At 44.5% G+C, this 27,657-nt stretch overlaps 1 protein-coding gene across 3 annotated transcripts in view; it reads right to left on the reverse strand.

Moving 5' to 3' along the window:
• The window catches only part of TNIK (TRAF2 and NCK interacting kinase), a 408,961-nt gene that overhangs the window by 94,070 nt on the left and 287,234 nt on the right, over positions 1-27,657 (reverse strand). For all 3 annotated transcript variants that reach the window (XM_073803896.1, XM_033855468.1, XM_033855467.1), the window contains exons 8-12: positions 19,708-19,762; positions 17,684-17,762; positions 9,537-9,712; positions 5,167-5,233; positions 1,663-1,867 (exon numbers count right to left, since the gene is read on the reverse strand). In XM_073803896.1, the coding sequence (XP_073659997.1) occupies positions 1,663-1,867; positions 5,167-5,233; positions 9,537-9,712; positions 17,684-17,762; positions 19,708-19,762 (582 nt within the window). The remainder of the gene's footprint in view (positions 1-1,662; positions 1,868-5,166; positions 5,234-9,536; positions 9,713-17,683; positions 17,763-19,707; positions 19,763-27,657) is intronic.

Consider the following 27,657-nt stretch of genomic DNA (forward strand, 5'->3'; position numbering starts at 1 on the left):
TAGATTGGAAAGTCCTTCATTTGCCTACTGCTGTTTGCAGACGCTTATAAGGTTCAGTTCTGAGGATCACAGTTCACGGCTCTGATTACATATCTACCCTTAGTGCATCAGGGCCCACACGGCCCTTGGGAGAAGGGAGACCTGGGTGTGAATACTGGCTTTGTACGTACTGGCTCTGTGACGTGGGACCAATTTCTTCCCCTCTCTGAACCTCAGTTTCCTCTTTGTTAAATGGAGATATGCACACTTTGCGCGAGAGATCATGGATATACACAACTCCACGATAGCGGTGACATCCTGGGTGTAAGCAAAGCACCTCACCCGGTATTTGGCACACAGAAGTCACTCAGGAATTGTAACTGCTGGGTATGACTGCTGCCGGTCTGCATACTAATACTCTAGGGACATAATGAGGTTGATGGGATTTATTGCAAACTGGAACGGAAGCCCTCACTGATCCAGGAAGGCTGGACCTGGATGTACGACTTAAAAAGCAAGCCGCTCCTGGAGTCTGCAATTCACCACCCTCTAACTGCAGTGGCCACCTGACAGAGCAAATGAATTGCTGTAAACCGTTAATGAGGGGCAAGATGGTGTTTGGGAGAACTGCAAAATTATTCCCCCATTACCATGCCGTTAGTGAAGCTTTCATCTGCCATCCAACTTCCCCAACAGCTATGGTCTCTCAGTTTCCTAATTGTCTAGAGGTTTTGATTTATCTGGCAGAGGAAGGAGGCCCTGGACCAAAGTTCTGGGAAAGAGGCTTTAATAAACGTCCGTAAGACCACACGGGTGAGAGCCTGGCCCAGGGTAAGCCATGCAGGAAAGTGTGGCTGGCACTATGGGTTCCCACACGGAGGACAGCACACCTATTGGTGAAGGCAAGTCTTGCCCACTAGCTACGGGACAGGCCCTGGGTACCAAGGCGTGTGTGGAAGGACTCGGGAAATGCTTTCTTCAGTGTTCAGAGGAGTAACAAAGGAGGAGCAATAGGCAGGCCCTGCTTTTCCACATTTGATGTCTCGCTTCTCTGCCTACTCACTGTGGTCTAGTCAACACCTATACTTCACCTCTTGGTCACTGACTCATTCACTTGTATATTATTAGTTCATTCATTCCACAAATATTTAGGAGGTGCCTACTGTGTGATGGTCACTGTTTTAGACACTAATGTCTAGATACACGATGTAGAGATACATAGGGATAAAAGAATCTTCCATCCTCGGGGAGCTTACATTCTAGTGCGGAGAGACAGATATACGAAAGTACATGAAGTACACACGTGTGAAGGTGATAAGAGCTATATAAAAACAATTAAGCAGGGAAGAGCGACAGGACATGATGTAGAGAGGGGCTGTGATTTTAAGTGAGGGGGTCAAGGAAGCCTCACTAAGAAGGTGATACCTGAGCAAGACTTGAAGGGGCTGCAGCCTTCACCTGCTTTCCTGATGTGACCACGCCAAGGTCACACCACCCCCAGCAAGGGAAGTCCCCCGCCTGTAAGAGCGCCTGGCTGCAGCCTCCTTTGCAGTTCAGCTGTGTGCGCTCCAAGCAGGCTATGGCCTCGACCTCACGGGCGGGACCCCGGGCCACGGCGGACACCCAGGAAGGGGACCGCAGCCACAAGGGGCGGGTCGCAGAGGCGGCCGAGCGGGTCCTCACCTCCTCCAGCCGCCGGCGCTGCTCTTTCTGCTCCTCGATGCGCTTCTGGCGCTCCGCCAGCAGCTGCCGCTTGTGCTCCTCGTTCTCCCGCTGCTGCTGCTCCAGCTGCTGCCGCCGCAGGGCCTCAGACCGCTCCTTGTTGGCCAGCTGGAGCCTCAGAAAGTCCCGCCGCAGCGTCGACTCGCCGGGCAGGTTCAGAATGGAGCTGCGCGGCAGGAGAGACAGATCAGGCTCCCGCTCAGGGCGGGGCCCTCGCTACCGGGGGTCCCGGCGGAGGCGAGCCAGGCGGGTACCTCACCCACCTGCGGGGAAAGAGGCCACATGCTCAAGCACGGGCTCTCAGACCCTCCGTTAATTCCACTGCTCACCCCGCAAAAGAAACAGAGTCCACGTAACAGACGCGCGTCCAGCCTCGCCTTCAGTGTGACTACTGCATGCCTATGCCGCTCGATCGCCGCAGAGATGTCACATGCCTGAAGCCATCACCTCTCTCCCGGACCGTCCACACCACTCCCTCGCCCTCTATTTCTAAAGGCTGTAGTGAGTACGCAAGCCCTGAGCCCCAGGCCAGCTTATTTTCACTTTTAAGAAAGGCAAGAGCTAAGCCAGCGAATAAAAATGAATAATCTGGGGCGGTGAGCGAGCTTGCTCTATCTACTTGGATGGGTACATCGTCTTCACCCGCATCACCTCCTTGAACAGCACAAAGCTACAGACTCCTTGGTTCTGCAGCCCAGCAAGGAGGAGGGACATGGTTCCTACTTACTCATACAGACCTAGCCCTTTTAATCTTTCTGGCAGCTTCCCCTTGAAATAAATCCATTAAATAATTACTGAGTACCTACTATGCGGCAGGCACTATAATAGGCTCTAGTGGATACAGCAGTAGCTAAACAAATTCTCCCTCTAGTTATTTTCTTGTGGGGAAGAGAGACAGGCAAATAATTAGACAGGCAGACAAAGTATTACAAATAACATAATTTCAGATATTAATAGGCTCTATAGAAGACAAAAATGTGTAAGAGTTTAAAACGGACAGTGGCAAGGCACTGGGGCTAGGATGAGGGTTCTGCTTGAGATGGGGTGATCGGGGAAGACCTCTCCCAGAAGCTGATAGTGGAGATAGGCCCCAAATGATGCAGAGTCCGTCACACGAGGAGGTAGGGGAAGAACCTTTCAGGCAGAAGGAAAAGCAAGTTTAGAGGCTTGTCGTGGCAACAGGGGTGGCCTCTTTGAGGGTCTGAAGCCCAGGCAGTCTTCCCAGAGCAGAGCAAATGAGAGGGAGAGGGGTACAAGAGGAAGTCAGAGACAGAGCAGAGGGTAAAAGCATGAGGCTGGGGAAGCCACACGTGGAAAGCTTATTAACAGGAGAGTAACACGATCAGCTTTGTTTAGCAGCTGAATAAATGATGTTCTGCAGTGGGTACAAGGGCAAGCAGGGTCACCAGCTGGGCTGCTACTACAGTGGCTCTGGGGTAGAGACTAACCAGGTCGGGGAGGTGGCGATGGAGGAGGCATCTGGGGAGAGAGTCAATGAAACCTGTTGATGGATCTAATGTGTGGAGTGAGGGATGACTTGCAGGTTTTTTCTTGGCGTCTGGGCTGTGGCGGTGACGCAAACCGGGAAGGGGAATGAAAGGGGAGGAGCAGGTTTGGTGGTTGACAAGGGGATCATTCTGTCTTGGAGAGTGGGTAGCGTGCTATGTGAGATACGGTCATAAAATGACATCAAAAGGCGTGGTTCATAGACAGTGCTTGGATTCTACTAAGACGCCTCCTTTAAAACCAACAGCCTTTGTGTAGAACCTTAAACAACCCCCCAAAGGAGGGGCTTATCTACTCAGGCCACATGGTCTGTGCAAAGGTGGTGGGGCTTAGGGAACCCAGCTTCCCATGCACATGAGGACGATCCATTAATATTAACGGATGTTGAATCAATGTCAGGTGACCCGAGATGTATTACTGACTGAATCATTAACTCCGTGTGTGAGCCGATTGCTACTGTTGGGCTGTTACCTCATTTCTATAATGAGATAACCACTATCCCTTTCTATTTTACAGGATTTCATGAAAATTAATTAGATGTGTCCAGAAAACAGGACTTGGAACATAATCTTATATGTGATATAAAGACATGTGACAATTATAGAAATGTGAAGAGATGGCTAGGTCATCCACTCAGTGACTCCAAACATGCGGTTTAGCAAGTGTTAGTTAAGGTGAGGTTCTCAGCTCCGTGGAGAGTGATCAGAAGGGCTGACATGTCTGTCTGGGTGAGCTTTGGAAAAATAGCGTACGACTCTGAAAACAAGGCATTTGGTCCTTTGCTTTACAAGAATGTTCATTTTCCACGTCACTACTTGGCAGTCACCATATTTATGCAGCTAAATGAGGGGAAGAAAACATATTAAGTGTCCAGATAGAAGGAAAGACTTCTCTTTCAGTCTTTGACCTTGAAAATTCCCGTAACAGGTGAAGAGAGAAAAACTGATGGCCCTGTAACCTCAATCCCATCCTCTTCCAGTAGTTTTAGCAATAATCCAGCTTGGCAGGTCTGAAATAGCTCAGAAAAAGGAGTGCACTAGCTTGTTCTAGCAGCAGTGGCTGAACTGGCCCCCTCCCTGGTTCAGAAGCTCTGCCTCAGTCGTACAAGAACCGCTCCTTATTGAGTACTGGGTCCCTTCCTTGGATGGCTAGAGGATGGGGACCCATATACCCCAGTGATCCTTCTGCCTTGTGCATTTCCCCCAGCAATCTCACTTCACATGTACAGTGCATCCGCCCTGGTGTGCATGCCCACGCCCCTTGTTCACCAAACTGCCATGAGCTGAATTCTCTTACAAAAGAGAAATCCTGGCAGTGTGAGCGCACTGGCATTAATTACTTATGAACACAGACTAGAAGAAAGTCAGAATCAAAGTCAAGTGAAATTCAACACATAGGGATGACGCTAGTAAAGCAGCACTTGATTCTGGGGGCCAACGTATGACAACAGGAATGGGAGTGGACATTTCTATTTAGGGTTCACCTCTAGAGTGTAATCTGATTTCCTGGAAACTGTTTCCCCTTGGATTAGGCTGTGTTGAAAACACACGCCATGTGATGAGGACAGTGGCCACCTAAATGTCTCAAAGGTATGAAGTAATGGACTGGATAACTCAAGTCCAAAAATACCACTTTGGTCTCCAGAGAGTTGCAGTTTTAGGCACTTTTAGACCTGTATTACCCAGATAATTGCCTCCTACTCATTCTACATGTTACACAGGTGAGGAAACAAGGAAATAAATCTTGAAAGACAAGATAAAGAATATCCTGATTTCCATGTTCTTGTAAGAGTCTGCCTAGGGAAATTTTCCCAAATTAATGAGTACATTTGTGGGCAATAAATTAAGTAAGACCACCCTGCTGGATTCTTAAAAATGAACCTATAAATCAAAAGGACGTGAATTTCACACAACCACAGTGCAAAATGTGAAACTGAGAAGATAGCTCTTGCTCGCCTACCTGGGCTCTCCTGAGTCATTCTCCTCCTCTTCTTCCTCACTCCCGCTGTACTCATACTCCGTCTCATCTAAAGAGAGACCCACAGAATATTAGTGTGCAAAAAGATGCTACAGCTCGGTAAAGCTCATGCCCTCATTTTATGTATAAGTAAACTGAGGCCCAAAGAGTTGTCCTTAATGCTGACCTGGGACAGGCTCCAGGCCTCCTGACTTGTGATCCAACAGTGCCCACCAGCTAGATTTAAGCACGTGGAATTAACATCCAAGACTGCCCCAGCCGACTCTAGATTCTCTCCCTAATACCTGGCATTCACATAAAAGTGAAGACAAGGAGCTGAAACATAACTTTTCAGTTTGTGTTAACTCCCCTTATAGGACCACCTAACCCAATCTTTTATTGGGCCACTGTTAACTTACTGACAAGGAGTAATCATTTTTTACGTAGGAATTTTATTATGACTTACATAGACTCACAAATTGCCTTTAGATATCTTAATACCAGACAGAAGCTTTTGACAACGTGTGCTATTAAAAATATAGAGTTAAATGTATTTTGATTGACCCACTGGGGACATTCATTTAATTCCCTAATATATTAAGCAAGTTAACATGCCACAATGAACAAGATCGAGTCTTTGCTTCGGAGGAGATTAGAATCTAATGGTCAAGATAGATAAGTAAATAATCAGAATCTCCATGATTATGAAGAAAGAGAACTAATTTTTATTGGGTATCGCCCATGCTGGTCACTATGCTCGATACTTATGTTCTCTCATGTACTTCTCATAACAATCCTTTAACATAATACCCGTTTTGCGAGCAAAGATTATAAGCAGTTTAGTAATATGACTAATAAATCTGAGATTTGGATTCAGAATTCAATCCAGAATTTTTCCAACTTTATAATTAGCGTTCTTTCCAACACATTATATACTAAATAGAATTACATAAAAAAAGCAATGAGATATCAGACAAAAAAGCAGCTAAGTCCATGGGTCATAATGGGGGAAGGGAACAGTGAAGTCTTTGAGGAAGAAATGAGCTGGACCTTGGAAGATCAGTAGCCCTTTTTTAGGCAGATGGCAGCTGAAAGTGCTGGGAAACGGGCATTCTAAGCAACATAACCACCTGAGTAAGGCTAACAGTATTATAGTGCATGAATGTTCAGGAAATACTGAGTTGTGAGTGGCTGGTGTGAGAAAGCAGATGGAGTGAGAAAGCCCAGCAGGTCTGATATAGCTTAATGATCTTTATATATACCATGCTGAGGACTTTTCCGTAGGCAATGGGGAGACTTTGGAGGAGCTTTTCATTTTAAGCAGGGAGGTTGTCACAGGGCTATCATCCCTTGATAGCTATGTGTTAGTAATTACAACTTTTAAGACATTTGTACACCCCCGAAAAGAAACTGAAATTGCAATTTGGTTATGTTACCACCAGGAGGCAGCAGTCACATGATGAGAACTATGAAATTTGATCATAAACACATTTTGCTTTCCATACTATTTAGCCATTAAAGGGATGATGAAAGGAAGCCATAGCATGATGACTTCAAGAGTATTTTTAAAAACCATGTAAAAATTAGCTTCACATGTTTAGATAAGTATGAAGTTTTCAGGCTACTTTTTAAAAAGTATTATTTTATGAAAATGTAAAGAACCTTCATAAAGTGTTTCAGTATTCCACATTGGAAGTTTAATATTCCAAACTTTCCTTAAATGAATCAACAGAGTTCAAAGTAAAATGCAGAAATTTTATCTAGTAAAGTAAATTATAGCAAGGAAAAGAAGCACACAATTAATCTAATTATTTCTCCTCTCTAGGGTAAAAATTTCATTTGTCAATCTCCTCAACTATAATACTTCACCAGAATCCAGCGTGAGTGCTTTTATATTAGTGGCTTAAATTAGCAATGTATCAACATATCTGAAGGAAAAAAAATAATATCAGGTTAAAAAAATCACAAAGCAATGCACATTAAAAATTTTTGATTCTACCAGAAGCTGGTCTTAGAGCTACTAAGAGAATGAAAAAATATTAGAAGGAGCAAGTTAAGTCATTTAATCAAACCGAGCAACTGGAATGAAGTCTCATTTTGAGCAACACTCCTTCTTGGGGAGCAGACAAAAAAGAAGGCTACTGGTGGCTCGAAGCCTAAACAGAATGAGGTTCCTTAAATCATCATGCAACTCTCGAGTAAGCCTACTCCCAAGGATCTTACTCTTTACCCTGCAGAGAGGGAACACATTAAAAATAGTCTGTTTTCATGGGGTGGTGAGTTCTAAGTCACATTCTAGAGTTTGTGCCCCCCAAATGTGAAAACAATCCAAGGCACAAGCTTTACCCACTCTTACTCACAGGTCAGAGGCAGAGGTCACATGATCTCAGAAAGTAACCCTGAACGGTACTGAAAAACTGTAGGTCAATAAGAATTGTCTAAATAAGGATAGCTTACATTTATTCAGTACATCTATGTGCCAGACATTGTGTTAAGCATTTTACATGTATCATCTCATTTAATCTTTGTAAAAATGCCAGACAATACTAATTATTATTATACCCCCATTCCTATTTTAAAGATGAGAAAACTGGGGTGAAGTTCACATAACCATTAAGGGGTAGAAGTAGAATTTGAACTCAGAATTTGAGTCTGAAAAGAAGAGTCCGAGTACTTAACCTATTCTATACACCTACAGGAAAATAAATTTTCTTTTTAGAAAAGTTGGCCTTCAATGGGCTGCATGTCTGACACACTGCCCTAAACTATTCCCTTTATCTTTATTTTTAAAATTTTTTATTTTTTAAACTTTTTATTTCATATTGGAGTATAGTTGATTAACACTACACTCTTCCCTTTAAAAGTCTGACTTCATGGAGGGGCCCAAGACCACTATTAATAAGTAGCAGTTGAAAAATCAGTTCCGGCACTTTTTGACCTGACTCATCTATTTCTCTCCAGCTTAGTTCCTCCAGCTTGGGCTGCCCTCCCAACTCCTTGGGCCCTGATTGATATGTCATCCGTCTCCAGCCGCTAACGACTGAAGATGAGCCTCCTTTTTGGATTAGCTTCATAACCTCCCGTTCCTGAGTCTAACCTGATCACACATTTTCCTGCGTCCCTGAGGCCGGCTGCAAAGAAGGAACTCTTCCCTTGAAGCTTCACCGAGGACTTCTCCTCCCTTAGCTTCTGCTGAGCTTACCTCTGCCCAGTCCTGACCCCTACAGGGCTCACCACCCCACCCCTAGGACCCTGCTCATACCTTGCCACCTGAAGATATTAACTGCAGAGGCAAAGAAGAGGCGAGGTTCAAATAAAAGGAGTGCACCCTCTCTTCTGTGCTGCCCACCACCCTCCCCGTTCCGTCTGGATTGTGAAGAACAGAGGAGAAAGATGGAGAGTACAGAAGTGGAGCCAAGCACATCACCATGTACCTCCCACCTTCGGTCCCTGGCCTCCCCCTCTGCTCTCTACCTGCCCGCCCCCCACATGCTCAGTGCTCACCTGGCCAGCCCTCTATCGCCCCCTCACTGTCAGCCTGGCCAGCTGCCCCCTCCTCCTCCCACCAGGGAGCTCTCACCTTGTCTGTTCTCTGCATCCCCCCCTTTCCTTCCTATCCTCAACCTCCCCTACCTTCCTACCCAACTAAGTCATAAAACCTGCCCCAGACCACATGAGTTTTCACCTTGGTCAGGATGCTAGTTAAGGAATTTTGCGTCTCTATTCAAACAACTTTGGCACAGTCCCAGGGCCCCAAGTTTGGACTCATGTCTTTTCCAGTGATGCAGTGAAAAGGTAGTATAGTCTAACAGCCAGAGTCATAAGAGAAAAGAGTTTTTGAATCTATAAAGAAGAAAATGTGACGTTCCATATAGCAGCTTGGCAACTTCTTTTATATCGCTTTGACTGTAATAAAAGTCATTCTGACTTCCAAATAACTAAATTAGAAATGAGTCTCAGAGCACGAAAACTTAAGTGGTGAAGAGTGCCAGTACTGAAAAATGTCAACTAGATGGGTTTATTTTTTTAAGGTTGCTTGTCTTCTGTAGATGTTGGGTCTTCGAAACATGAATATTCATTTGAATTAAGAAAATCACTTGTCGTATTAAACCACTTCATAGTATCACTCAACATGACTTTTTGTTCAGTGCCTGGAAAAGGTAATATTTCCCGAGGTTCTATTCTTTCACGAAAGATTCCATTTCAGCAGCCTCCCCCCTAGTGTTGCCCGCAGGCTGTGATCTCAGAGGCAGCCCTTCACACTAAAGAACAATGCAGGCCTATTTGAAATCCCCACCGACCTTCCAATACCTCAAGAGCCCATGACTCACTTGGTCTTTTGTTTCCCTCGCTGAAATACAAACGTGTCTCACCTTTCTCTCCTCGCTTCTTCTTTGTTCTGTCAATATGGTCCTTGAGCTGAATGCGGACCTGTCGTTCGTTAGGTTGGTCTCGTATAAATGGATGCTTCATCAGTTGTTCTGTTGCTGGTCGCTGGCTGTGATTCTTTACCAAACAGCTCTCAATAAAGGACTGGAATTTTTTTGACCTGCCGAACAGAAGAGATGAACCCATAGATTAAAAGATAATCCAAAGAAAAGCAAACTTTAGGGATCAACCAATCACAAAGTCGGTCTAGCTATTTATTAGGCACATGGGGTTCAAAGGCATCACTGCCATCAACACACAACTCAGGCAGTGTATGGTAGTCATAGCACGAAAGCATTTTTGCACAGTTTGTACATAATATCACACAGAAGACCAACAGGCACCAGAGAAGAGAAAGACCCCGATAAGAATCACACCTGGAAGGTCTATTGGAATGAGGGAACCAGAGCTGGGCCTTAAAGAATTAGGAGAAGAATCACTCTTGGGAAAGGATAGTTCAGGGAAGTAGAAAATCAGAGAAAAACTAAGGCTGGGATTGAGCATACTATATGTCAGGGGACACTGAGGTGAGTTCTCTAAATGTGGCAGAAAACGCAAGCTGGGAAAAGTAAAACCAGGGTTGGACAGGTAAGGGGGAGTACATTATGTAGGAATGAGCAGGATTCTTATATGGTAAAATGAACATTAGGCAAATTTTTTAACTGGCAGTTTTGAATCACTTTTGAACTTTGTTTTCCAATGAATAAGAACAGGATGTATGTGTATGTTTGCTATCAATCCACAGACTTGGAAACTTAACTTATAGGGATTAAGTTCATACCCAGAAGCAAATTTATCTCTTTCTAGAAAGGCACCATTTCCTCAGAGATAAACCCTGTTCCAGAGACGCACAGGGGCAGGGGAAAGCTGTGAGAGATACCCGCGAATAGGGCACAAGTCCATAGCGTGGTAGATACAAATGATGACTTGAGTATGATTCATGAGTTGGGCATGCATGTTCTGTCTGAAAGTTCCAAGAAATTGTCCAGCATCATAAATAATTAAGCTCATGACTCTACAGCATGCCTTTCCGAGGTGCCCCACTGTCAGCAGGGCACATCACCCTTGGAGACCTTGGAGGAACCCTGCTCACCCTCCTCGTGGCCCAACCCTGCTCAGGAATGAATCCATTTTGCGCACTCTGTTGCCCTCCTGTGGAGCACTGGGGAGTTACAGGAGCAGATCCCCGAAGCAAGCTTCCGCAAGCTTCCGCAAGCTTCCCCAAACTTCCCAGTGGGCTCTGTATATATATATCCTTCAGGCCTGAAAGGTGTCCTCACCACACAGAACACAATGGTGAGCGTGTTCTTCAAGATTCAAATGGGAGAGGGCACTGCTCTACGTACCACTCTCCATTTCTGCCCCGGTCAAAGCAGTTTTTCACCTTACTCCGTGTTTTTAAAGTAGTACTGAACTACTGGTATTTTTTCCTCCTTAAATTTCCAGGCTATGTTCAAGCTTTTAAATTATTTTACATAGAAGTAAAGGTCACCTGAAGGTCAGCTCAGGATGAATCAGGATTGGAAACACTGAGGACTAGACATAGGAACAGTAGGATGGACATTCTAAGCATCTCCCTCTAAGTCCTTCAGCTTGTAGCCCTGCCTCCCTGACACTGGAAATTCTCCCCAGAGTTGGGAGCTGCCTGAGTCACCTTCCTATCACGAGCACACTACGTGCTTGACAAACAGATGAATGCGTGGATGGTTATCGGGTGAGAATTCTGGACGAGAGCTGTAACGTGGCTTCAAATGCGTGCTTCTGAGGGACAGAGATGAAGGCTTAGAGAGAAGATATCACTTCATACACTTTCTTTCTATCCATTGGATTAATCTGTGGAAGCACTAATGTGATATCATCTAAGGAGGGACTTTGCAAAAAAAAAAATAAACAAAAAAACACAAAAAACCATAATGAAATAATGGACTGTCCTAAGGAATAAAATGAAAAGAATAAGGTTAACCTGCATAAAGAAATAGACAAACTCCACACAGTACTCTTCTAGGTAGAAAATCAGCATTAAAAAGGTGAAAACAAAAACAAATGAAGACAGAAAGCGATTAAATATTCACGAGGAATGCAAATGGAAGTTCTTTTTTTCTGCTTGCAACTTGGAAGAAAAAGTTTGTTCTTTATAGAGGGCAACTATTCATTAGGGGATGATAAACAAAAGAAATCACAACCAATTTAAAAAGAGATCCAGACTTAATAGACTGTACATTCCCTTCCCCGATACTGACACCTCACAAAAGGCAGAGACATCTCCTGGATGAGAGAGTGTTCAGGGAGTTTAATGGGAACAGCTATAGCAGAGGTTTTCTTTGTTTTGTTTTGTTTTTTTGCAGTACTTGGGCCTCTCCCTGTTGTGGCCTCTCCCATTGCGGAGCACAGGCTCCGGACGCGCAGGCTCAGCGGCCATGGCTCACGGGCCCAGCCGCTCCGCGTCATGTGGGATCCTCCCGGACCGGGGCACGAACCCGTGTCCCCTGTATCGGCAGGCGGACTCTCAACCACTGCGCCACTAGGAAGCCCTATAGCAGAGTCTTTTTTCCATTATCTCTCCTGGTGAGAAGGAACCTCAAGAAATATTCAAGAGAATATTTTGGGGCCCAAAGGATGGGCCAAGACATGTACAACTACAAAGCTGGCAGTCCATTCCATGTCATCTGCAAATGGTTCTCAGTGAAGAGGAAATAATGCTACTTAAAACAAATCTTCAAAGAAAGATTCATTGCCTCCATTTAAGTTAGTTTGACCAAAGAATCAATATGCTTAATTGCATGCTTAATTAAAAGTAAAAATACTTCACCTACATTAAGCATCACCTGACTCTTTGCCGAGAGGCCTAATGGGTTTAAAGTACATTTCTATAACTTTATTGTTTCAGTCTTGGCGGCTGGTAATTTAGTTCTGTCACTTTAAGAAAAAAAGCTCAAGATCAGTAATACTAATTTCCCAAGGGTTGGCACCGAGAGATAAATGTTAGGGACTGGTACTTACAGTCTGAGATACTAGTTCTTCTAATACCAGTGTCACTGAACACTTTATCTTCCCAGATTTTTCCTGTTTATGTATTAAACTGTGTTAGAGGAATTAAAAATGCCTGAACGATGATGACATTAATCACTATAATGTTTTAGTGAGCTGGGCTCAAAGTTTGTGGTAATCTTCAGACTCCCTACGTGCAATTTGATCTTTAAAATTTGCACTTGCCCAGAACTACTCTTTTTCTCTCTTTCCGGTTCCATCATTTACTAACTGTGCGATTTTAGGCAGATCCCTTAACTTTTCTGTGCCTCAGTTTCCCTGGCTGCAAATGGGGATACTGTTAGTACTTATCTCAAAAGACTGTCGTGATGATTAAATGAGTTAGAACCGGGCCTGTTACATCATAAATGCTGTATGTGTGTTTGCTATGATTGTTATTATTATTACTATTACTATGATGACAATGTCCCAGCATCTCTGAGCACTACCAGGCTTAAAGAACAGGAGGATCTGCCTTGAGGGCTACGAGCAGAAATTTGAAGGTGATTTTCCCCACTTGGGTTGAACCAAATAGTATAGAGTTCTTTAAGGGAATTATTTTACATACACTAGGATTAGCAGGAAAAGCCACCAGGATCATTATTATCTCTAGGGAGACTGCCAAAAAAGGTTAATTTAAAAAAAGTTTGTGTAATAACTTTTGTTTTGATTTCAATAAAGTCCAAAGTCACACTACTAGTAGTAAATTCAGTCTATTTGAAGTATTTTCTGATATTTCCTTTCTATTATCATGATTTTATTTACAGTCTCCCCCCCACCCAAGAGCACTGTCATTTCGAAAACAAAAGTGCTTGATAACGCAGCAAGAATCAGAACTGGTGTTTCATAAAATAACAGAAATGGTTGTAAGCTCTGGAGTAAAAGCAGAAGGCTGGGGTTCCAGGCTGCCATGAACCGGGGACTCGGGATAAGCCAGTTAACCACACCAGGCCTCCAGTCTCCCTCTGGAGCATGAATGGCTTGGACCGGGAATCTTATACCTCTTTCCAGTGATAAGCAGTTAGGACTTTTCTGATGAGTTCAATGGAGTGCTGCCTGTATGGAATCTTCACATTTAAAGGGCATGTGAAAAGGACAAGACTGACCATCTTTCACAGGAATAGAGTCATTTCCATCCTTCTCCAGAGACCCCTGGAGGGAAGCTACGGCATGGAGTATATGTGTGAGGGCAGGGGAGCCGGGGTGAGCACGGTGGGAAGAGAAGGGAGAGGAAATCTTTTGAAGGGGATGGTTACCTATGTGGGTTGAATCCAGCTACACACAGAGCAGGAGCAGAGACAGGAGGGGAACATGGGAATCCCACCGCACTGGGTCATTTGTTGACGTGGAGACAGATGGTGAGAGCATCCTTCTTCTCCTCTGATTCAACTCAGGTTGTAACCCTCCTGGAGGCCTAATCAAAGGTCTGAGCCACGTGAACACTGACTGGAGCCCCGACCACAGGACTTCCTTAGCCCGAGGCCTCTTCTCACTACGCTGATGGGGAAGGAAGGGCCCGGCTCTTGCTGCAGGGATGCTCTCCTTTCCTCCCATTACAAAAGGGGAAAACAGTGTGACTGCCTTCGTTTCCCTAATGTTAAGGCTCAAGGAACAAGTGCTCACACTTAGGGACGAGTACAGCTCCTTCTCTACCACTTTAACCTTGAACTTTAAGAGGTCAAATGGTACAGTAGAAAGAATATGGGTTACAAACTTGGCAAACGAAGACTGTACAGCCTAGTGCAAGGAGGATAACCTACCCAAGCCTCAGACTCTCACCCATAAAATGAGGACTCAGAGCATCTGTCTGGCAGGGCCGTGGTTAAGAAAAAAAAGGGTTATTATGGGACTATACAAAATCATGTGTGTGAAACTTTTGAAAATCGTAAAGCACTACAGAATTTAAAGTCTCCTTCATTCAATAAAAAATATATAAAAAAGATTAAATATAGACTTTACATATATAGTTTAAATTTTTATATATATCTTAAATACACATACATACATATAAGTTGCTGAGTCTACAACATACATATGCCTTGTATGTTGTAGACTCAGTCAAGTTCCTTGGAAATGACCCTCAGCTGAATGAATGCTTATCATGAAGAGTTCACTGCCGTCTCTGCCACAATGGCGCCCCCTTTGGTCATATGCTGGAATATACACTAGGAACAGTATACTTCATCCGGTAACTCATTTAAGTAGAGAAGAGCTGGATATAAAAGAACATTTCAGAGTTGTGTTTCTTTTGATGGGGGAGGAGGGAAAGAAGGAAAAGGAAAACAGACAGAAATATTTCACTTCCTCTCAAACCCGATTCTATTTTAAATCACTTTGGACCTGGTCGTTCAAGACAAGTACTCTGAGGTGCCTAAGTATTTTCACTTAAACACTGGAATTCTATTGCAGAGAAATTCGAGCCACACCAAGTGTCCTGTGGCCGGAGGCTGCACAGCTATCTTTATAAAGGCTGGGTTCTGAGAGAAAAAGGGTATTTTACCAGGGCTTTTGTTTTTCCCACTTGCTCTCCAACAGTCAAGTCATTCTCCCACCCCCTGCCTAGCAGTGTGGGGCTCCTGCTTGTAACTGGCTTAGGCTGGCGAGATGAAGGTGGCCCGGTCTCCTTCCTTCCTGGTCTCACTGTTCCTGGACGGATCCAGCTCCCTACAGCATTACCACAATTAGCTCTCATTGCCAAAGGTTTACAGCAGAGAAGTTAGCCTGTATGTCTCCCCAGGTCTGTATTTCTCAGACAAGGTCAGTGCAGGGTTTGCCCTTTTTGGAGCAAGGTCAATGAATGCAGAAACTGTAGTGCCGGGGCCAGTCACTCACTCTTCTGGGGGCCAGACGGGTCACACAAAGGGCGGTGCAGACCAGGGGTAAGAAGGAAACAGGACAAGTGGGGTGACCAACAGGTACCAGCTTCTGGGTTGGGAGAGGCAGTGACTGGGGCAGAAGCACAAGCTCTCACCTTAAAAGGGAGCAGGAACCACTGCACAGGACAGTGTTGCTGCACCTTTGTCAAAAAAGGTCAGAAATCTCCATGGACGGCTCCACCGCCAGATTTTTTAAAGTTGGCAATCAACACAAATACTTCTGGAATGAGGTGTGTGGCCACACCGTGCAAGACAAACAGCAGACGTGTGGACGGTCCTTTTGTCCAGCAGCAGTGAGGGCAGAGGGCGAAGGGAGGGCACAGGGCAGGTGAAGCCCACTGGACTCAGCAGCCCTCCCGCCCCACTTCCCGGGAGGCGTGGCATGAAGCACAAGCAGAAAGCTAGTGGAGGGCTTCACAGTGCCACCGACACTCCCAGGGAACACGACCGAGCCAACTCCTCCCCAGGAGCCTGTTCCAGAGAGAAGGGAGGAAGCAGTGCCTCTGGGCGCCTGCGGATCACGTGCTGTGTGTGCCCAATGGAAGGCTGTTGCTGGGGAGAGAGTGATTGTCTCACACCACAGTGACCCTCCGGAGAGGGGAGGAGGGATGCTCTGCCTCCTCGTTACCAATAGCAACTCTCACTCTCTTCCTGTGCAGCCCTCGGCAACCAACTCGGAGGCTGTCGTCTCTTCTGGCTGTTTCCTTTCCCTCTCTCTGTGCGGTACGCCTTTCTCTGGTTCAACCAGGGTCGCTATGTCATTCCTGGATGATGGTATTAATTAAGATTGCTCTCGTATAGTGGAGGGTGAAACTGTGGGTGGGTGCGTGAGAAACATGAGGGCCTCGGTCAAGGACCTGATCACGAAGTGGTATGAAAAGGGGCAGAAGAGGGGCTTCCCTGGTGGTGCAGTGGTTAGGAATCCACCTGCCAATGCAGGGGACACGGGTTCGAGCCCTGGTCCGGGAGGATCCCACAGGCCGTGGAGCAACTAAGCCCGTGCGCCACAACTACTGAGCCTGTGCTCTAGTGCCCGAGAACCACAACTACTGAGCCCGCATGCTACAACTACTGAAGCCCGCATGCCTGGAGCCCGTGCTCCACAACAAGAGAAGCCACCACAATGAGAAGCCCACACACAGCAACGAAGAGTAGCCCCCGCTCGCCACAACTAGAGGAAGCCCACACACAGCAACGAAGATCCAACGCAGCCAAAAATAAAAATAAATAAATTTATTTAAAAAAAAAGAAAAAGAAAAAAGAAAAGGGGCAGTAGAGTCTTGTCCCTTCAGGCTCAAGCTGCCTAGAATATGTCTCTAGAAAAGGGTAGGAGGTCATAAATGGTCCAGGAATTGTGCCCAGGGCAAAGGGAATCAGAACTGAGAATGTACCAAGAAGGATGTACCATATCCACAGGGGGAAGGGGAGGAGCAATGAATTTTTTGTCACAGAATGACAAGATACAAAGACCCTGATGTAAGTGCACAAAATAGTCAAAAGTCCAGCTCTTGGCCTAACCTGTAGAACTCTGTTCCCAAACTCTAGTCAATCATACGCTACCAACACGATTTTTACCCTACACTTCACCACCCATACAAGTATTCACTTAGCATTTTTCTTTAAATTAAGTCACTTTTTATGTGAATTAGTTTATTAGATGGAAAGTTATATCACTGCCCCAAGTAAGAAGCCAGTATCACCTGCCGTAAAGAGAAAGCAATAGCAAAAATAAAAATTACAGATGCTCATGCACAGAGCAGTAAAATCATCCCGCATGCTACCGAGCGTGTGGACACATTTAGGGAGTTAATGTCTTAAGGAACAGAAGAACGTCAGCCAACCTAATGGGCTGACTCCAAACTATCACCCTTTCTGATGAGATGTTCTGCGCTACCAGGAAAGATATTACTCGGAGTAATACATCAAAGCGCTTCCATGTTATTACTTGGGTTCTGCTACCCATTTTAGCTAATACCTCCTTACCTTGAAGGTGTGAAGATAAGGTCTTACTGTGCAAATAGCAGGTCCTCAATATGTACTTTAAGATGAATAACATCATAATCGCTCACCGAGTCTTAGTACATATCAGTCTAATCTTGTCAGCAGGACCTAAGGATTTGAGCTCATCCAAAAGAGAATCACAGAAAACTCTGCTCTTAGACCTGTAAAACACTGAAGACCAAACTCACCACTTCTTAGACTTCAGCCGAGGCGCTGGGTTCCGGGGGATGAGAAAGAGGGCTCTCATGGGGTGCATGTCACACAGAGCTGCAAGAGACCAAAACAAGGGCCAGCTCGGGTTAGGGGGCCAAACCCAGGCCAAGCCCGTCCTAGCTGTGCTGCTAAATGGCTCCCTGAGTCCAGGCATGACCAGTGAGTGGCGTCAGAGGATCATAAAGCTTCCGTTTGGTGAGCAGCTACATGAGCTGATTATAGGAGTCTCATATAATCCAACACATTTCAATTAGACATTGTTAACATGTCTACTTTTCACTTCATTTTTAAGGACAAGTTAGAGGCTCAACAACCTTCGCTTTACTATAAATAACCATCTAAGACTCCAAGTAAACAACATCAAGATAACAACTACAATGGAGATAGTAAGTTATTTTTAGTTAGTAAAATCCCAAATCATAAAATAAAAGATATTTGATAATCCGCTATCTATGTCTTAGATGCTGGCAATGCAATGTTACCTTCATGGATTTTTGGAGTATAAAGCACTAGACCAGGGCACCTTTCTATCTGTATTTCCAAACACTCTGAGTGGCTTTTCATGATAGGTTTTTTGGGGGTTTTGTTTTGTTCAATGGCCCCAGGAAGACCAGAGGATTAAAGCAAAGGAAGTCTGGCAGAAGAGATAAAAATATCTCAAATTGTGAAGATGACATTTAGTGAAAACACTCATACATTCTTATCTTAATCAGAATATTTCACTCGTTTACTTTTCATCTGGGAGTATCTTTTCCTTTGTGCCTAGAATAAGAACATATTCTCCCCGAAAGCTAAAGGATTCGGCGGGTGGAAATTTATTTTTAGCCCCTCTACTACTCATTAAGAATGACGATATGGTTTCAAGACTGCCAGTATTATTTTTCTGATTCATAAATGCCTATCAGCATTGTGGATGAGGGGATCTTGTCAATAAACACTCCAGTCATGCTACAGATGAATTCTACCAACTCTGGAATGAGAAATAAGAAAACTATGATAACGTGACGGTAAAAGGTCCTATGAGCACAATGACCCATCATACAAACAGGGGGCCTGCTTTGGTCCGCGTCCTCTGGAAAGCAGACACCAAGGTGGTATTAAACATGAGAGGATATTACTGGGGGAAATTCTTGTCTGAACAGAGAAGGAGTGAGGGAAGGCTGGGAGAGTTGTCAGATTGCTACGAAGTATGCTGGGAGGGAGAAAAAGTAGGTGGAGTGTGCTAGGCTGTCCCACACTCTAAGGAAACCAAGGAGGGAAACTAAGGAGTGAAAGCTGCCTTCTAAGGAATCCCTGTCTTCCAGGAAAGGGTCTGCCTTATATCCCTGCCACGCTCGGTCACTGGTGCGGAGTGGCCCTCGGGAGGTGCAGCCTCGGTGTCATGGCAACAGCTGCCCCTGGTCAGTTGCACTTCCTGCGTGGAGTCTCTGAGATGCATGCTTGTGGTGACCACAGGGCTGGGGAGATTCTCTGTGGGGTCTGTGCTCAAGATCTCCAGGAATTGGAGAGGTTCTCCAGGTAGGCAGAGCCCTGGCCACTCTGCCTCCAATAAGCAGGGAAATCTAAAACGCTAAACAGCGGTATTTTAATGGGAGTGAGAGAAATGGAGTGCAGGTGTTCACATAACCCATGCACTGAAAATCGGCTGTGAATTTTTGTTACGTTGGCGTTTACAGCCTTTGTGCCTTGGTCGCAGTTTTACCACAGGCGAAGAGTAGCTCAAGAATAAACCACACACCAGATCTGGAAACAGATTAGACTCTCAAAGTTTGCTTCCCTTTGCATTCTTGTTCCCCCTCATAAACACAAGATCCTCACACCCCTCTGAAATGAATGGATTCCTGGTTGATTTAAGATGACTCTGCTTTCTCAATATGCCAGCTTGAGTCCATGCAGGGCTTGGTGTAGCAGAAATAAAGCCACTGCAGCTCCTGGCAAGGAAGCGTCAGTACCTGCAGGGCAGACCAGTAACAGATTTCACCCAGAGGAAGGTACTTACGGGGAGCACCTTCTGCCATCTCGATGGCGGTGATTCCCAAAGACCACAAGTCACTCTGAAAAAGAAGGAAGGCACGGACACATGCGTAAATGCAGTCAACAGAGGATAACTTGGTTAAACCTGGTAATTGCTTCAGAACTGCCTGTGGGAAAGCTGTCCAGCTGTCTCTTTACAAACTGATTTTGCCCGCTAAGCTTAAAAGCAGAAACAGCCTCATTCGCTTTCCATCGATAATAACTTTCACGGTGCCTGACACATGGTGAGTTTTTTCAATCCAGGTATGAAAAATGAATATAAGGTTTCAAACATGAATTTAGCACTAACATTTATCTATTGATTGAAACATATGAAATTGTTTTTGCTGTTCCACTGTTTTTAACACCTTCATTGAGGTATAACCGTCATGTAATTAACTGGGCATATTCAAAGTATACTATTCGAAAGTGTCTGATGTGTGTATACACCTGTGAAACCATCACCACAGTCAAGACAGCAAACACATCTGTCACCCCAAAAGGTCCCACTTGCCCCTTTGCAGTCTCTCCCTCCTGCCCTTGCTGTCCCCAACCCCAGTTCCTGTTCCAAGGCAACCAATGATCTGCTTCCTGTTACTACGGATTGGTTTGCATCTTCTAACGTGTTGTATAAAATGAAATCCTCTGGTTTCTTTCACTTAGCACAATGCATTTAAGGTCCATCCATATTGCCGCGTGTATCAGTCCTTCAGTCCTTCTCACGGCCGAGGAGTGTTCCATCACATGGATATACTACAATTTGTTTATCCATTCACTTGTTGATGGACATTTGGGTTGCTTCCAGTCAAGCCCATTAAAAATAAATCTGCTACAAATACGTACAAGTCTCTGTTTGGATGCATGCTCTTACTTCTTTTGAGTAAAAACCTAGGAGTGGAATGGCTGGATCATAGAGTAAATGCTAGATCATACTGTATTTATAATCAATTGTTTTTAACCTACAGAAACAGCAATTTCATATCATGTAACCAGGCAAGATGCAGACAGGGAAGCTTTTGGATGGTGGTGTTTACTGCTGTATCTCAGTGCTTAGAAGAGAGCCGGCCACAGTAGTAGTAGGTGTTTGACATATTTGTTGAATGAATGAACAATATCTTTTATCTTGTAAGTAGACAAATATGTAAAATAGAAATCCTATACCCTTATCGTCTTTCTTATTCTCAGACTGACTTTTATGGTCTTATCAGAATTTTCTAGGCTAATGTCTCCACCTCAACCTGTGCAATTTCCATCTCTAGCACTATGCTTCTCCCCTACTCTGTGTCCACGGCTCAGTAGTTTCTAAATAGTGCATAGGAGGGAAACAAATCAAAAGATGGGAAAACCATTAGAAAACACATGTAAAATTCAGTTCAATGGCCCACAGTCCTGAGGAAGACTTTCACCCTCCTTTCATTTTAAATGTATCCTGTATTTTGTACATAATTCCCAACTCTCACCGGCAACCTCACTCAGATTTCAGAGATCAAAGTTAAGTCCCCTTGCTATTCCCATCAAACAAATGTAAAGGCCACACAGAAAGGATATGTAACTGGAAGAGAACTATGAAATCCACCCTGAGCCATTCCCTAGGACCAAACTTCTCAATATCCAGTGGGTGATACCCAGCCTTGTTCAGTATTTGGACTGTGGCCCATACAACCTAGAGGGGGCTTTCTATGGGGTCTAGACTCTTGCCTAAAGTGCGATCTACCTTAGAGCAGGCGGCTGGGGCACACGCTAACCCCACACTAGGACCAAGGGGGGATTCTTTAATTCACAAGCCATCAACCTGTCCACATAAATATTACAGTTCATAGAGGTTCTCAGTCCAAATGGGGATAACAACGCACCTGTGCAAAACCACTGTCCACAGATTCTAAGTAACTTCTCTGCATAGAACGCAACTCAAGGAGTCAACTGTTGTCCTTTCTCTTTCTTCCATTTCAAATGTATTCAAGTTGTCACTGAACACACACACACACACACACACACACACAGAGTCAGCACAGCCCAGCAAATGGCTGAGTCTTCCCGCAGGCTGCTGGCCTTTCTCACTGCGGTTCCTTCTGCAGCTAATGGGGAAAGCCCAGGCCGCCCATCACAGGCTGGCTCAGAAGCAGTCACCGGTAAAGATGACCACACAGCTCTCTTGTACCTGGAACGTTATGGTTGACTGACACAGACAATCATTGGGGAACATGATGAAAACCCTGAGTCACTAGTGTGCAGGAAGCATTCAACAAGAAATGCAGCAAGAACAGTCTGGAACTGGTGGGTTGGGCTGTTTTGATAAGACTCCAGGCCTTGGTAGTTGTCCCACCACCTTCCCAACATCTCGAGGAACCGAGTGTTTCTGCAGTGTGAACCGAGGTACAAATTATGAAGGTGGTGGCCAGGCTCTATGCACCTACTTGCCATAGCAAAGTCAAATTTAAATGGCCTTTAAGTCTAGGAAGCTTGAGCTGGTTTGAAAGCCAACACAGCTGAAAGGAAATGATGGAACTGGGATGAGAAAGGCTCCAGGCCAGTCCTCAGACAGGGGAAGAAAATGCTCAGGAAACTCAGGCAAACTCCTGGTACTTGCTCTGCCTGCGGGACCAAAGCCCAATTATGAGCTGGCTGACTGCCTCCCCTCCATAAAGTCTTTGCTCAGATGCTGTGTTCTCAGTGAGGACCACCGAACCTCTCTCCCAGCACTGCCAGATCCCTTCCCCTTTCCCACTTTTGTTCCCCAGAGAACTGGTCATCTTCTGAAAACTGTGTAACTGACTTGTCACTAATTTATTACGTTTTTTGTTCATTGTTTGTGTCCCTGTCCCCAACACACACACACACACGAACATGAAGTCCACAAGGGCAGGGACCTTTGCTTTGTTGACTGGTCCACAGTACCAGAACAGTGCCTGGCACAGAGTAGGCACTTAATAAATACTTGTTGAAATAATGAACACATGAAAGATGCATGAGAGAAAGGAGCAAAACCTAAGTGTCTTAAGGCTGTTAGACCTTTTGTAGATCATCTAGTCCAACCTTCCATTTCCCAGATGAGAAAAAAATGACTTACCCAAGATCACTGAGCAAGTCAGCACCAAGTTTTAATCAGAGCTTGGTCTCCTGCCTCCCAGGCTAGTTCTTTTTTTAACTATCATCACACTGTAAGGACCTGAGAATTCACTTAAAAAAACCTTTTGGGGCCCATAAAATAATTGCTTCAGATTCCTACTTTGTCTACAGGTAACTGAAGGTGTGGCCACTCAAATGAAGGTGCTGAGATTCCATGAGGCACACCCCAAACCAGTGCTCAGCTTTTCCTAGAGGGAGCATGAATAGGCTTTCAAGTCAGACAGACCTGGATTCAAGTCCAGGTTCCCAACTGAACCGCATCCAGAAGACTGCTCAGAGCTTAGCTTTCAACTGTGGCATGTATGCATGGAGGTATGCCACCTAGCACAAAACCTGGCATAGAGTGGGCTCAAGAATATTAATCATTATCTTCTCCTCTACTGTGAGGTGAGACTGCCTTTGCCTGCCCAGTTTAGTCTTCTTCGATTTCCCTCTACTTGGTTGTGGCCAGTACTGTTTGTTGGCTAACCCAACAGGCATTTCAGCCCTCATTGCCCTTGCTGCCTCCATTTCAGAGTATAGGAAAGCTAAACTTGTTTATCCAGATTTCCCTGCAGCTAAGGATGGCAGTTAAGGATGTGACCTCATGAGACTCAGGCAAACATCTTCTAGGAGCTTCTAGGAGCTTCTGTAAGAGCTTTTGCTTTTCCTGAAATAAGTGACAAATATAGCTGGTGTCTTGACACCTCTTCCCTACTTCTTAGTGCCTTGAATAAAAACATGCTACAGCAACCATCTTGCAACCATGAGGCAATAAGTCAACAAATTAATGATGACAGGGCAGAAAGGTAGGAGCCTAGGTTTTGAAGACATCAGCGAGCCACCACACCAACCCTGGACTGCCTGCCTCCAGAATTCCGGTGACATAAGAAACACAAGTACAGCTAAAAGCATTTCTTAGTGACAATATGTATAGAGCAATAATTTGAGAAAGTGTATTTCGACAGTAAGGAAAAAGAGAGGTCCCAGTCGTTAGGTGGTCCTGGATTTATCCCACAGGAAGAGGGAAGGGTTAGTGAAGAGAGATGTTTCCTTTATTCAGTACACAGCATCTCAGATCCTCTCTCAGGCTGCTTTCCCCAAACCTCCCAAACAACCCCTTCAAACCAAAGGTCACAGCATCCCAACTCCTCTGCATCCTTTGTCATGTGACCAAGCCAGAAATTACTTCTTCTTTAAGCCTTCATTTGATATCATCATTAAGATCATTTTTCCCCCCTGGGATTCTCTTGTTTTCCAAAAGGAACATTTATATTCCTGGCCCTATATACCCAGAGCTGCTTGTAAGCTACGCTTAACTGCCCATGCTAGAAAGCAATAAACGTCCTTGACGGGCCTTGTTTAAGCCTTTGGATACATTAGCAAGTCCCAGAGACACTTCAGAACTTAAATATGGGAGAAAATGTTCCAATTACAACTGTCAAGACAGATCACAGGAGATGAGAGAGGGAAGTGGGAGGAACAAGATGAGGAGAGAGTCGGGGAGAGATAAGTTTCCTTCATGGCCATGGTGGGACTCATTTTGGCAGGAGCTGGGTAATTCATTATTCTAGAGGTGCTGTGCAGCCTGGCCTGTGGCATGATTAATAGCCCAGTCCTGTGTGCATTACAAACAGAACAGAGACAAATTCTAGTGCCTCCGAGAAGGCAGAGGCAAGCACGCAACTTCTGGCTGGTGAGGGGCCAGATGGCACGAAGGCAACTTGAACGTAATGATAGAGCATTCCGCTTGGGGCTAGGCTGCTCAACAAGTGAAGAAAAGAACACTTCACTTTTTGAAGAAAATAACACTTCCTTGTGCTCAGCCATACAAGGAAGGAGAGGCAAGGGCAGGAGCAGAGCCCCAGCGTGCGCCAAGAGGCAGAAAGAACACATGCTGCGCAGCCAGCAGAGCTGGGGCGAGCCCCTCGACTCCTCTGAACCCATCTCCTCACCTGTAGCCCAAAGAGAACACCTATCTTGCAGGGTGGATCGAGAATTCAGTAAGATAATATCTGCAAAGTTCATAACACAACGCAGTGTCTATAGTGGGTATTTAACAAATAGTGGCACAGACAGATCCTGAGGTCCAGTTATCACTGACTGGCAGTTCAACCAGCAAACTTGAGTCAGGTAAGCTGACAAGGAGCCCTGGTACTCAAAGAAGTTGCTGGGAGGATGCAGGAGCAAACAGGAAGTTCAGGGGAAGCAAACAGGAAAGGGCGTGTCCTTCCTTCTCCAGCCTTGCAGTCTACCCAGAGGGACAGGCAGAAATGGGGTTAGCTGAATCCTGGCCCCATCATCCCACAGCAGAGGGCAGCAAGGTGGTCTAGAGTTGACAGACAATAGCTTCATACCAGGCATAACCGGTGCAGTGGATTCTACCAAGTTTTAATTTACCAAGACCAAGAGATCAGCCATTTTCCCAAGACCAGAAATTAGTCTTTTGTCATGTAATTTATTCTTTATTCACTTTTTGGAAATGTTCCAGCTGGAAAAAGGAAATTGAATTTATTGTATGGGTCCCTAAGGGCAGCACCTTAATCTAGAGATAGAAGTTACAGAGAAACAAATTCTGGCTCAATGTAAGCAGACAATTAGAGGTGTATAATGCAAACAGGCAGTTCAAATCCTAGGATATTGCTGGGGTTTTTTTTAGGTCAAAATGGCTCCAAATGGCAGCACCTTCACATGACACATAAACACAAATATTAACTATCGTATATTGAGTGCTTACCAAATAGGCATTGAATTAATTCCTTTACATATGTGAGCTCCCTTTATTCTAATATAACATTGTAATATACAATCGTCATTCCCACAGAGACTCAGAAAGGTTAAATAACTTCCCTGAAGGAATAGAGTGCAAGGAGATGAAGTCTACATTTTAAACCAGTCCTGTCCAACTTCAAAACGCGGACTTATTCCCTAGGCCGTATACTTATATACTGCATTATATATAAACAGAACCAGGGTGGTGAGTTCAGCGTGACTGAGGATAATCAAGCACGAGTAGTTATTCATAATCCCATTTCCCACAGAGTCCCTTGTTCAACTACATTTGTTATCTGACCAGAGGGAAAACACTGGAAGAATAGCTTATTCTCTTCACGTGGGGATCAGCCTGGAGCCCAGAAGAGGTGGTGATATGTCTGACTAAGGAATGCTGTGTAGGTGGGTGTGAACATGGAGCATGAGAAATCTGTTTAATAGAAGTTTGTTTCCGCACGTAATAATAACGGTGTGTGTATCATCCTTCTTTCTTATCGCGTGGGCATGAGACCTTTGTTGAAATTTCAGTAGACAGAGGCCAGGTCTCATTTGAGAGGTAGACCTCGTTCTGCGATGTGAGTATCATGCTCTTACGTGACACCCCACATACATCTTGGTGATGCCCCCCTGACTAGTCAGGTTGCTCACGTTATCTCCAGTCAAGCCTCTTACCTACAGGGGCTCTTTTCATTCTGCATGAATAAAGCTGATTACCCATAACACTGGAGAATGAGTATTTGCTCTACAGCCAGAGCACAATACTGACCCAAACCCTGCAGGAGACACCTATGACTTTCAATGGTCCATGGCACCTGTGTGCACAGTCTCATAAACAGAGTTTAGGTGAATAACAAATGATATTAGCACAGATCAGGCCAGAGGATGGGTGGTGGGGTTGAGGGGATATGCCATGTCACTGTACTTCCTTTACTTGACTAAACCACTATGAAAGCATGACCATTTATGGTGTAAAAAATTAGAACAGGACAGAAAGTAAAACGTTTAAGTTCTCCATCCACATGCCATTTATCCATGGGGTAGGGGAGAATAAGAGTCTATTATGTGTACTATACTGTAAGTTGCTTTGTGTACCTAACACTGTATCTTGGGATCTGCCCAACTTCAACATATACACTACCTCATTGTTCAAATGGCTGCGTAATATTCCAGTGGACAGATGTGCCAGCCTTTATTCAGCCAATTCCCTATGAATGGGCTTTTGGCCACGGAGAACTTTCTTTAGTGAGTGGTTCTGTTAAAGCAATAAATACATAGGACTATAAAATACTTGGCAAATCCCATCCAACTGAAATGAAATTCAAGTTTAAAAAAATAACAATTTTAACAGCCTAGGAATTTTGAACAGTTTTATTAATTTCAAGTCTTTTGAATGCTTATTATTAAATGAGAAAGCTTTCATTATTGCCCCACGTACTTATCAGGAGAATGAAACCTTTCCTTTTGCTTGAAGTGTTTTGACAGATTTTCTGAAAACAAGAAAGGAAGGGCCTCTACGGGAAAGTGAACACACCAGGCAAATGAGATTCCGGCACTCCTCCTTAGGATAGGGGTTATTTTCAGTCAGTTACTTACTGTGCCCAGTAGATTATCAGACAAAACCAGATTGCAAAAAAAAAGCATGAGCTCTTCAGACTACTTTCCACAGAGGCTCTTATTTTATTGAATTTCTCCAGTTTTTTAAAAAAAATTATAGAAGTTTCTAAAGACATTGTAGACAAATAAAATAATAAATAATTAAGAAATAATCAAATATTTGTAATAAAACCAAACTATACTCTTTTGCATTTTGTCTTTATTTTAAAGAAAGGGCTTTTGTGATAGAAAACCTAACAAAGCCCAGTGGCCTTCAAGTCATCTTTTATTCTAAACGTGCCCTCTAGGCTGAAAGTATCTACAGCACGTGAGAGCCCAAAACGCTGACATCAGTTTCTGAGGCTGGGATACACTTTGGCTCAAATGGACAACCAAACACACAGTAGCAAACCATTTAACTTTGACGGGGTCGCAAATGGACTTTCTAGATGAAAACTGCACATAC

The sequence above is a fragment of the Tursiops truncatus genome, chromosome 4 (genome assembly GCF_011762595.2).
Source record: "Tursiops truncatus isolate mTurTru1 chromosome 4, mTurTru1.mat.Y, whole genome shotgun sequence".
Taxonomy (NCBI): Eukaryota; Metazoa; Chordata; class Mammalia; order Artiodactyla; family Delphinidae; genus Tursiops; species Tursiops truncatus.